At 37.8% G+C, this 13,084-nt stretch overlaps 1 protein-coding gene across 5 annotated transcripts in view; it reads right to left on the reverse strand.

The window, feature by feature from the left end:
* Window positions 1-13,084, reverse strand: part of DZANK1 (double zinc ribbon and ankyrin repeat domains 1) — a 61,267-nt gene that overhangs the window by 29,618 nt on the left and 18,565 nt on the right. For all 5 annotated transcript variants that reach the window (XR_001515950.1, XM_015572037.1, XM_006776131.2 and 2 more), the window contains 4 exons: window positions 12,476-12,561; window positions 6,140-6,257; window positions 4,210-4,323; window positions 2,462-2,554 (listed from right to left, as the gene is read on the reverse strand). Coding sequence is in view for 4 of the 5 variants with exons in the window: in XM_015572037.1 (XP_015427523.1) it covers window positions 2,462-2,554; window positions 4,210-4,323; window positions 6,140-6,257; window positions 12,476-12,561 (411 nt within the window). In the remaining variant the exon portion in view is untranslated. The remainder of the gene's footprint in view (window positions 1-2,461; window positions 2,555-4,209; window positions 4,324-6,139; window positions 6,258-12,475; window positions 12,562-13,084) is intronic.

Raw genomic sequence — 13,084 nt, forward strand, 5'->3', positions numbered from 1 at the left:
CCTCAGAATTTGACTTCAGCACTGCGCCTCCTCTGAGTGTCCGTATGCGTTACTCTTTCCTCCTAGTTGTAGGACTTCCACTCAGCCAGCATTCCTGTGGTTCTGGGTGATGTCCGTTCCCTCTTTTAGTTTCACTTTTGAAGTGGTTGCTCGAGGCAGCAAACTCCGGCGTTAACCTATGTCGCCATCTTGGTTCTCGGATTTTTAGTATCTTGAGTAATTTTAAATTGTATCTAGCATTATACATGTTAAGTTGTGGTTCTTTTGGATTCTATTACTATTCTCCGATAAAAAGTGTTCGGTTTGTCCTTGTTCTTGTTTGTTTGTTTTGTTTTTATTTAGCAGACAATTATACATTGAGTGGCCAGATTATTATGACTGGCCAGATTATTATGACCACCCCGTCAGTACTTCATTGTTTTATTATTATTATTATTTGCATAACTAATTCACTTCATTGTATTGAAGTGTCTCAAACCTTAAGAGTATTTGCTTAGGAAGTTTTCAATATTCCAGTATTTTTGGAAGTGTCAATGAAGTACTAATGGGTGGTCATAATAATCTGGCCGGTCATAATAATCTGGCCACTCAGTGTATATATAGTTGCCTGATAATACCAAGTTTTGGTGAGGATGTAGAGAAACTGGAACCTCCGTATTTTGCTGGTAGGAATGCAAAATAGTATGGCAATTTTGGAAAAAAGTGTGGCAATATCTTATAAAACTAAACATGAACTTAGGTAGTATCCAGGAATCTTACTCCTCAGCATTTACCCAAGAGAAATGAAAACTACGTCTACACAAAATTTTGTAGGTAAATGTTCACAGCAGCATTATTTATAATAGCCTGACACCAGAAATGAATACAAGTGCCCATTATTTGGTTAAGAGTCGTATTATATCCATTCTGTGGAATAGTACTCAATGATCAAAGTTATTAATACATACAACAACATGAATGAACCTCAAAAACATTGTGCTAAGTCAAGAAAATAAAATACAAAAAAACTACATACTTCTGTAAAAGGTAAAACCACAGTGTCAAAGAGATCAGAATTTTCTGGGGGTAGTGATTAGTGCAGCTCAAATGAAAGGGGCATGAGAAAACTTTTTAGGGTAATGAAATTGTTGTATATCTTCATTGTGGTAGTTTAAATGATTATGTGTAATTACTGACATTTATTAACCTGTATAATTAAAGTGAGTGAGTTATATTGAATATAAATTATGCCTCAATAAAAATTGTAACAAAAAGAATTCCTTCAAATCACAGTAATCTTATATTGTCAGTAATTAGACACAACCTTAAAAGACATCTTGCTCAACTCCCCTGTTATGGGGTTAACAAGTGTCTCCTCCAAAGAGATATGTTGGAGTCCTAACCCCCAGCACTTCAGAATATGCACTTATTTGAAAATAGGATCTTTATAGAGGTAATCAAGTTAAAATAAGGTCATTATGGTGGTCAAAAGAGAAGTTTAGACACAGAGACAGACACACAGAGGCAAGAAAATGTGAAGACACACAGCGAGAAGGTGGCCATGTGGCTGAAGTGATTCGTGTACCGGCCAAGGGAAGCTTGACGCTAGGAGAGAGGCAGGAACAGCACTTTCCCTAGAGCTTCAGAGGAAGTGTGGTATTGCCAACACCTTGATTTTGGACTTCTGTCCTCCAGAAATGTGAGATGATAAATTTCTGTTGCTTTAAGCCACTCAGTTTGTGGTGCTTTGTTTTAGCAACCCCAGAAAAACCAACACCCCCCCCATTTGATACTAACCATATTGGCCACAGTAATCATCACCCATTTGTCCAGTTTCCCATGGAATCTCTCTGACATGAAAACAAATCCCCCACAGTGTCAAGTTTTTCCCTTCTAAGTTGTCTAGGAAATAGCGACTTCTTTTAGTATTGTTAGGCCAGGGCAAGAGTAATTTTTAAAGCCTCATCTTCGTCAGAAATATTTTATAAACATAAAACAGATCATCTAAACTGAACCCATTCGCTCTACTTAAGTTGCATACACTCCTATTCCTTCATCTTAAACGCTCGAAATAGGCTGGTAGGAAACCCAGAAGTGGGTGTTGGCAGTGTTCTCAATTTCAAAAAATAGCATGGTACAGTTAATTAAAGACATACCTGACCATAAATGAAAGTGAATGGATCCATTAACCAATGGCTGTTGCCAGCCTTCCATGCAAAGTTAGTAAATAAAATGGTAAAAAATTGTAGATTTTATTGAATCCCCATGAAGACTTTGAAAACAATTTGGTATTGGTAAATATATAAAGCTCTCTTCACATTTGGAAACATTGCTTTCTGTTTACCATGAGAGGTTTTTTTGTTGCTGTTCTCTCTCCCTCCTCCCACCTCCTTCCTGCTCTGCAGATTATATTTATTCATTATCATTAACACTGAACCTTAGCAGCCACTAAATATAGGACAGGCACATGCAATCAACCTACCTCCTTTGATGAAGGCAGGGTGCTCTCACAGGTGAGGCAGTATTTCAGGTAAGGATGATTCCCTGTGCCACAGGTGCGACAGATTACCTTTTCCTTGAAAACAGAAAATACGAAATTTGTGTTCCTCTGAGCAAAAAACTGTGCAAACAGAGAGGCATGAAGCCACTTTAAGAACAAGATTAAAGCTGAAACCGGTTTGGCTCAGTGGATAGAGCGTTGGCCTGCGGACTGAGAGGTCCCAGGTTCGATTCCGGTCAAGGGCATGTACCTGGGTTGCGGGCACATCCCCAGTAGGAGATGTGCAGGAGGCAGCTGATCGATCTCTCTCATTGATGTTTCTGGCTCTCTGTCCCTCTCCCTTCTTCTCTGTAAAAAATCAATAAAATATATTTTTTAAAAAAAGTTGTGTAAGTTAGCTGTAGTGCAATTTGTCTTCTAAATCCATGTTCAGGGAACACATTTCTATGTATTCCTTTTTTTCCTCTCTCTCTCTCTCTCTCTTTCTTTTTTTCCTCAGTCCCTCCATTGCCCCTGATAGCTGTCCACATGCTCTCTATGACTGTCACTATTTTGCTTGTTAGTTCATTTTGGTCATTAGATCCCACATTTTAATTATGTTAATTCTTCCTATCCATGAACACAGTACATGCTTCCACTTATTTGTATTTTCTTCAATTTTTTTCTTCAGTGTCTTATAATTTTCCAAGTACAGGTCTTTTGCATCCTTAAATTTATTCCTAGGTACTTTATTCTTTTTGAAACAATTGTGAATGGAATTTTTTCTTAGTTTCCCTTTCTGATACTTCATTATTGATGTATAAAAAGCCAACTGATTTCTAGATATTTATTTTGTATTCTGCTACTTTCCTGAATTCATTTATCCATTCTAGAATGTTTTTGGTGGAATCTTTAGGGTTCTCTATGTGCTGCATCATGTCATCTGCAAATAATGACAGTTTTACTTTCTCCTTTCCAATTTGGATGCCTTTTACTTCTTTTTCTTGTCTGATTGCTGTGGCTAGTACTGTATTGGTAAATATATAAAGTTCTCTCAACATTTAGAAACATTGCTCTCTGTTTACCATGAGAGGCTTGGTAATTAGAGTGGTGAAAGCAGACATCCCTGTCTTGTTCCTGTTCTTAAGGGAAATGCTTTTAGTTTTTGCCTATTAAGTCCGATGTTGGCTGTGGGTTTGTCATAAATGGCCTTTATTATATTGAGGTATGATGCCTCTATTCCCACTTTGCTGAGAGTATTTTGTTTGTTTTTTTGTTAATCCTCACCCAAGGATATTTTTCCATTGATTTTTAGGGAGAGTAGAAGAGGAAAAGACAGAAACATCAATGTAGAGAAACACATCGATTAGTTGCCTTTTGCACAAGCCCCAACCAGGGCCCAAGGCAGGGAGGAGCCCGCAACCAAGGTATGTGCCCTTGACCGGAATCAAACCCAGGACCCTTTGGTCTGCAGGCTGATGCTCTATCCACTGAGCCGAACCAGCTAGGACTTGCTGAGAGTTTTTATCATTAGTGGCTGCTGGATATGTATTCTTCTTAACATGATAGATCCTGTTGATAAGTTAAACTTTTGGACAATATTCCTTTCCAAAAATTTGAGTGGATTTTGTTCACAGATATTGGCTTATCACTTGTTAGCCAATTCCATCAACTGAAGAAAGACAATTAATTGTTCAAACATTACTTTCTATATATTTCATTCAAGTTTTTACAAAATCGCATTTCATTACCTTCAAGTGGAAGCCAGCCGGTGGTTGCATCTGCAGAGCAAGAGGAGCCTCACATACCACACAGAAGGAAGTGTTCATGGGCACCATGCTTCCACATTCTGCACACAAGCCCAACTGGGCAAAGAAAGAGGTCAAGTTTGTCATGGGATGCAAAAACTGAAGGTATAAGTAGATTATAGACTGTAAGGTTTAATTTGCTTTTGTAAAAACATTTTTTTAGTAATTAACTCTATTCTTATTTTTTCATATGAAGATTAAAACCATGTTTATTTTAGAAAACAGAGAGAGAGAGAGAGAGAGAGAGAAAGAAAGAAACAAGGAAAGAAAGAAAGAAAGAAAGAAAGAAAGAAAGAAAGAAAGAAAGAAAGAAAGAAAGAAAGAGGAAGGAAGGAAGGAAAAACACCCTCCAGCCCAATACAGTGAGGAAGTTGATAAATCCTCTCTCCAAAAAAGCAATGAAAAAGTTGGTAAAATTGTTAAAAACAACCATTTTGGACTCAGAACATCAATCAAAGACAGACAACAGACTGAAAAGTACTTAAACTTCAAACAAGAACACTACAAGTCTGCGTGGTTCTTGCATGGGGCCACTCCTATCCCCGTCTAGCTTTATCGGCATGGTAGCTCCAGCAGGGCAAGGCAGGCTGTGAAAACCACAGGCTTTGTAACTATGGTGAACAGGGCTCACTTGATTTGGAGCACTTCTAAGGTTACAATCTCAGTGGCAAGCAAAGAGGGTGGATCAGTGGCTCCAATATTTTGAGATTGTGGTTCTGTTTAGGGCAATCAATGAACCAGCAAGTAGCCAGGAATTTAACGGGTAGTTTGAGGAAGTAAGTCAACTATAGGGGAACAGTCAAGAGGTTGGTAAGGCCACGCTCTCTCTGAAGCTCTAGGGAAGGCACCATTCCACACCTCTCTTCTAGCTTCTAGTAGCCTCAAGCTTCCCTTGGCCTGTGGACGTATCACTCCAGTCAGCTCTCCACCTACCTTTAGTTGATCGGAGGCTGTGTGCATGTGCAGCATAAACCAGAGTGGGTCCATGCCACCCACTCATCCCTGTCTGTACATGGAGATACAATAGAGCTCAGCGTAAAGTAAAAGCTGGGGCAGATTTGAAAACAGCCTGAAGATGGAATGCTCTACCACATACCTTTAGTTGACCGGAGGCTGTGTGCATGGCCAGAAATTGTGCTCAGATACCTCGCTCTAGTAGGGCTTCCACTCTCTACTGATATATCCATTTATGACCATCTTTTATCCTTAGGGTCTACCTTTTTTAAATGGTCATTTTTCACATTCATTGTCATTTCACATATCCTTTTATTTCCCCCCCAAAAAACAAAAATATCAAGGAATAAAGGATAAATGTGTTTTGGTGAAGGTATTAATTTTTAGTAAGCCAACTATGTTTTCTAACTAACTGCAAATTTAGTAGCAAGATAATATGAATTATTATCTATATTTGGCTAAAACTTTTAAATTTAGATATACTAATCTATCTTTAGCCTATATAAACAGCTTCTTTGGACAAAATGATGTATTTTATGACTATATATAGGCTTGTAATTAACACATCTGATTTATTTCTCGAATATAATTCTTATTATACCCAAATTATGAACAGAAATATCACATAAGTAGGAAACTAACATTTATCCACTTATGCATCATTGAAACAATAAGATTTCACTCTTTTTGAGCCTGTTCTTCTACAAGGTCACACACCAAAAAAAAATTTTTTTAAGTAGCATTGCAAGCAAGTTTTTTCATTCCTAAGTAAGGAGACAGACAGTAAGTTTTCAACTGCCAGTAATATTTTCAACAAGTATTTATGTTTGTGGTTTGTGCATGCCAGGTACTATTCTACTGCTGCAAATAAAGATCAGATAACCCAATGAAAGAAACTTTTAAGGACTCTGCTGCTCACCTGAGCTCCTTCTGAGGGTGAGAGACGACAACCAAATACTGGTGGAACAGGAAAGCCACAATCTTGACAGAAGCGAACCAAGGGATCAGATGGGCGAAGGGCGAGGCACTGGGCACACCTACAACAGAAGAGGTTCCTGACTGGTCATGTACTGATGGGTTCACATTAAGAAGTCAGGTGAAAACCTAAAAGTGCTCAAGAATCTTTAAAAATAAAAAAAGTAAAATACTCTCATAGGCTATGGAACAAGTTCTCTAGTTATTTTATTACAAAGTGGACTCAAGCTGGAACCACTGGTACCCTTCACCTACAGGCCATCTCACTTCCTGAATGCAGCTGAAGTTAGCAGCAGCCTAGAACCCACTTCTTGTGGGGTTCTGACTTGTCCTATCACATTGGATTGGCACTGGATTTGTGAGGATAAGCCAAGGGAATTCTAGTAATGTCTACATTGTACTTTTCTAACTTTCTACCTGAGCACTGAGCCCAGTCTGTGTGACTCTCTGGGGGTCACTGTCAGTTAAGCTCTGCCTTTGTCTCCACTCACCTGGTTAGAGTTCCAAGGCCCTGCCCCAGCAATATCTGTCCCAGTTTCTTAGATAGATGTATCCCATCATTTAGCCCTCACCAACCTACCTGGGTTCTGAATATCAGCCAAAGTGAGAGCATTGACAAAATTCAGCATTCTTTTATTATTAAAAGCATTGAATAAACTAGGAACAAAAGAAAACATCCTCAACATGCTAAAGATCACATACAAACACCCCAGAGCTAAGATCATACTCAGTGGTGGATGACTGAAAGCTTTCCCCCTAAGACCCACAGTCACTGTTTCTATTCAACATAGTATTGGAAGTTCTATACAGAGCAATTAGGCAAGAAAAAAATAAATAAAAGGCATTCAAACTAGAAAGAAAGAAGTAAAATTATCTCTGTTCATGGATGATAGGATCTTATATGTAGAAAACCCTAAAAAATACACCTAATAAGAAAATTTAGAAAAGTGGTAGGATAAAGAAATCAACACACAAATATCTGTTGTATTCCTATGAACAATTTGAAAAGGAAATTAAGAGAACAATTCTATTTATAATAGTATCAGAAAGAATAAAATATTTAGGAATCAATTTAACCAAGAAGGTAAAAAACTTGTACAATGAAAGCTATAAAACTCAGAAAGAAATTTTAAAAAGGCATAAATAAAAGGATAGACATCCTGTATTCATGAATCAGAAGACTTACTATTAAGATGAAAATATTAACTAAAGCAATATATAGATTCAATGCAATCCCTATAAAATTCTCAATGACTTTTTTTGCAGAAAGAAAACTCATCCTAAATTCATACGGAATCTCAAGCACCCTCAATAGTCAATATAGTCTTTAAAAAGAACAACAAAGTTGGATGACTCACACTTCCTGATTTCAAAATTTACTACAAAGCTAACTAATTCATGAAGTATTGTTCTAACAGAAGAACAAACATATGGACAAATGGAATAGAATAGAGAGCCCAGAAATACCCAGTATACCTTTGCATGTATGGTCAAATGATATTTGGTGAGGGTCTGAACACCATTCAATGGGGAAAGGATAGTCTTTCTGACAATGGTGCTACAAAAACTGGATATCCACATGCAAAGGAATGAAATTGGAACCCTACTTACAACATATAAAAAAACTAACCCAAAGTGGAATGTCAGAGGTAAATCTATAAACCTCTTAGAAGAACCCATAAAGGACAAGCTTCATGACACTAGATTTGGCAATGATTTCTTAGATATGCCATCCAAAGCATAGGCAGCAAAAGAAGAAATAGATGCCCGGCTGGCGTGGCTCAGTAATTGAGGGTTGACCTTTGAACCAGGAAGTCACGGTTCAATTCCCAGCCAGGGTACATGCCCAGGTTGCAGACTTGATCCCCAGTGTAAGGCATGCAGGAGTCAGCCAATTAATGATTCTCTCTCATCATTGATGTTTCTATCTCTTTCTCCTTCTCACTTCCTCTCTGAAATCAATACAAACATTTAAAATTTTTAAATTTCACTTAAAAAAACCTTTTGTGTATCAAAGGACACTAACAAGGGAATGAAAAGACAACCTACAAATGGGAGAAAATATTTCCAAATAATATATCTGATAAAGGATTAATGTCCGATCTATCAACAAGTGAATCTAAAAGTCAAGTGAATACATAATCTGATGAACAGTATGAACTGGTGATTGTAATAGAATTAGGAACATAGAAAGGGAATGGACTGACTATTCTTGGGTGGGGGGAAAGGGGTGTGGGGGTGAGAGAAAGACTGGACAAAAATCGTGCACCTATGGATGAGTGGAAAAACTTAAAACTCAAACAACCTATTAGAAAATGTGCAAAAAAAAAAAAAAAAAGAAAATGCACAAAGACTTGAATAGACATTTCTCCCAAGAAAATATCCAAATATCCAAGAAACACATGAAAAAAGCTCAATATTACTTGCCGTTCTGGAAATGTAAATCAAAACCACAATGAAATACCACTTTATACTCATTAGAATGACTATTATCAGAAAAATAAAAAATGAGTACCAATGAGAATCTGAAAAATTGAAACCCTTGTACATTTCTGATGAAAATGTGCAATGATGCAGCTGTTGTAGAAAACTGTTTGGAAGTTCCTCAAAAAGTTAAACATAGAATTGCTATATAACCCAGAACTCCACTCTTAGTCAAATACCCAAATGAATTGAGAGCAAGGATTCAAAACAGATACTTGTGCATCAATGTTCTTAACAGCATTATTCAAATAGACAAACGGTGGAAATGATTCTATTAACAGATAAATGGATTAACAAACTGTGATATATACACACAATGAAATATTATTTATCTTTAACTAGAGGCCCAATGCACGAACTCGTGCAAGGGGCTCAGCCCTTGCAGCCCCAGCTGCCTCGTTGGCTGTCCTGCCCACTGGTCGTTCCAAAAGGCCGTTCCAGAAGGTCGTTCTGCCATCTGGCCTATTTAGCATATTAGCTCTTTATTACATAGGATAAGAAATGAAATTCTGATACATCCAATGATAACATGGATGAACCTCGAAAACATTATGCTAAGTGAAATCAGACACAAAGAACAAATGTTGTCTGATTCCACCTACATGAGGTAAGTAGAATAAACAAAGTCATAAAATCAAAAAGTAGAACAGAGGTTACCAGAGACTGGAGAGAGGGAGTAATGAGGAGTTATTATTGTTTAATGGGAATGAGGTTCTGTTTAGAATGACAAAATAGTTCTGGAAATGGATAGTGAAGATGGTTGCACAACATTGTAAATGTACTTAATGCCATGAAATTTTACACTTAAAATGCTTAAAATGCTAAATTTTATTTATGTATATTTAAGCACAATAAAAAGTATATAGGACCACAAAAATCATTATCTATATAATAAAAGCCTAAGCGACCATTATGGTGGAATGACTAGAACGACCGGTCGCTATGATGTGCTTTGACCATCAGGGGGCAGATGCTCAATGCAGGAACTGCCCCCTGGTGGTCAGTGTACTTCCACAGGGGGAGCACCACTCAGCCAGTAGCCAGGCGCACAGCTGGCAAGCACAGCAGCAGTGGCGGAAGCCTCTCCCACCTCCACGGCAGTGCTAAGGAGCAGCAAGCCAAGCAGCAAGGAGCAGTGAGCAGGCGGGCAGTAAGGAGCAAGGGGTCCCAGACATCCCCCAAGAGGTCCCAGACTGTGAGAGGGCACAGACAGACTGAGGGACCCCCTCCCCAGTGCACGACTTTCATGCAATGGGCCTCTAGTATAAAATAAAAGTAATAATGTATTATGGGTTCATAATATTTGTAAAAATAAAATGTATTTGTGCATGCCAGGTACTATCAATAGCACAAAAGCTATTGCTATTCAGTTATTGGAAATATACTGTCATAAGGTTCTTATGCTATATATTAAGTATTATAATATTACTTGAAGGTAAACTATGATAAGTTTAAAAAGTACACATACTATAAACTCTAGAACAACCACTAAAAAAAGTTATTGCTAATAAACCAACAAAGAAGATAAAAATGGAATCATAAAACATACCAATTAATCCAAAAGAAGGCAGAAAAAAAAGGCAACAAATAAAAAATAAGATAAACGGAAAACAAATAGCATGATGGCTGATTTAAATTCAAACATATCAATAAGTAAAATAAATAGGCTCTCAACATCTCAATTAAAATACAGGGATTACCAGATATAATTTTTAACAAAGCAAGACCTAAAACACCAAAAGATACATCATGCAAACATCTTGAGAAAAAGGAGTGGCACAAGACCAGGCATACAAAGAAATAAATCCATGACTTTATGGTCAATTAATATTTGACAAAAGGAGCCAGAAGATACAATGGGGTAAAGAGAGTCTCTTTAATAAATGGTGTTGGAAAAATTGGACAGATACATACATACAAATGAAAGTAGACCACCAACTTACACCATACACAAGAATAAACTCCAAATGGATAAAAGACTTAAATGTAAGTCACGAAACCATAAAAATCCTAGAACAAAATATAGGCAGTAAAATCTCAGACATCTTCCATAGTAATATTTTTGCTGATATGTTTCCTAGGGCAAGGGAAATACAAGAAAAAAATAAACAAATGGGACTTACATAGAACTAAAAAGCTTCTGCATAGCAAAAGAAACCATCAATAAAATGAAAAGGGAACCCACAATAAGGGAGAAGATAGTAGCCAATGATATATCTGATAAGGGGTTAATTTCCAAAATATATAAAGAACTTATACAACTTAACACCAAGAAGGCAAACAATCCAATTAAAAAAGGGCAGACCCATTGCACCCCACCCATGCAGGCCATTGGGCCCCTGGTCCCCACTATCCTCCCAGCCATTCTCACCTCCACCCCCATTCTCCATCAGGGTACCCCCTCACCACCGGCCACCACCCTGGCCCCACTACACTCCCCCGTTGACCTCAGTGCCACTTCCCTTCAACTACACCCGCTTCCCACCCGCCCCACAAAAAAAAGGGGGGCAAAGGATCTAACTAGACACTTCTCCAAAGAGGACACACAGATGGCCAATAGATATATGAAAAAATGTTCAATGTCACTAATCATCTGAGAGATGCAAATTAAAACTACAATGAGATTATCCCCTCACACCTGTTAGAATGGCTACCATCAATAAGTCAACAAAGTGCTGGTGAGGATATGAAGAAAAGGGAACCCTGGTTGGTGGGAATGCAAACTGGTGCAGCCACTGTGGAAAATAGCATGGAGTTTTCTCAAAAAATTAAAAATAGAACTGCCTTTTGACCCTGTATCCCATTTCTGAGAATATATCCTAAGAATTCTGAAACACCAATTCAAAAGAATATATGCACTCCTGTGTTCACAGCAGCCTTATCTACAATAGCCAAGATCTGGAAACAGCATAATGCCCATCGGTAGATGAGTGGATAAAAAAGTTTTGGTACATTTACACAATGGAATAGTATGTGGCTGTAAAAAAGAAGGAACTCTTACCCTTTGTGACAGCATGGATGGACCTGGAGATTATTATGCTGAGTGAAATAAGCCAGTCAGAGAAAGACAAATACCATATGATCTCACTTATATGTAGAATCTAATGAACAAAATAAACTGATGAACAAAATAGAAACAGAGGCATGGATACATGGAATAGACTGATAGCTATCAGGGGTAAGGAGGAAGGGGGTACTGGATGAAAGGAGGTGAAGGGATTAGCTAAAGAATATATATGCATAACCCATAAACTACACAACAGTGGGATGATGGCCACGCAGGCAAAGGGGTGGGGTGGGGAGAACGGAAACATCTATAATCATGTCAACCATAAAAAGAAAAAAATGTTTAATACATGCAAAACATGGACAAATCTCAAAATACTTAGGCTGAGTTAAAGAAGCTGGCAAAAAAGAAGAGTACATACAGAAACATTCTAGTTACATATGGAATGAAATGCAAACTAAGCCACAGTGACAAGAAGCAGATCAACAGTTGCCTGGGGATAAGGAAAGGTACAAGGGAGAAATTTCAAAAGGGTACACACTTTGGAGGTAATAGATTTGTTTATTTTCTTACTGTGGTGATAGTTTCAGAGTTATATTCATATGTCAATTGTACTCATTAAATAAATGCAATTTATTGTATGCCAATTATGCCTTTAAAATCTGTAAAAATTTAATAAAATACAGTTAGGGGTAGGCAAACACCATTATGTTCCATCCTTAAATTCTTTTTGACCATAATGTGTCGTAGAAGGATTTAAGAAACAGTAAAGAGAATGAGATTACTTACTTGAGAAAGTCTGTCTCCCTTTGAATTCTCATGATCTCTGTGGCTGTCAAACTCGGATGGCCAGTTATGTGTGCAAAACTAGGGAACTAAAAGTAAGAATATAACAGAATCTTGGTAAAAGCTGTGATATAGTAAAATTTCACTACAAATTGTAATATTTTGTCTTACATCCAGCATCCACCCTTCAAAAATCAAGATTGGGGAAGTCATAGTTAATGATTATCCCAGTACCCACCATTAAAAAATTAAAGTGCTAGTCATAATCATATATGTATATTACATTAAAAACGTAAGTTTAGGCCTGGCTGGTGTGGCTCAGAGTGGTTAGAGTGTGGGCCCTGCACACTGAAGGGTCAGGGGTTCAATTCTTGGTCAAGGGCATGTACCTGGCTTGCAGGTTCATCCCCAGCTCCGGTTGGGATGCATGTGGGAGGCAACCAATCCATGTATCTCCCTCACATTGATGTTTCTCTCCCTCTCTCCCTCTCTCCCTCTCTTTCCCCCACCCCCTTTCTCCCTCCTTCTTTCTCTAAAAAAAATCAATGGAAAAAATATCCTTGGGTGAGGATTAACAAAAACAAACAAGCAAAAACACAAAAAACCGTAAAA

The sequence above is a fragment of the Myotis davidii genome, unplaced genomic scaffold (assembly GCF_000327345.1).
Source record: "Myotis davidii unplaced genomic scaffold, ASM32734v1 scaffold608, whole genome shotgun sequence".
In the NCBI taxonomy this organism is placed as follows: domain Eukaryota; kingdom Metazoa; phylum Chordata; class Mammalia; order Chiroptera; family Vespertilionidae; genus Myotis; species Myotis davidii.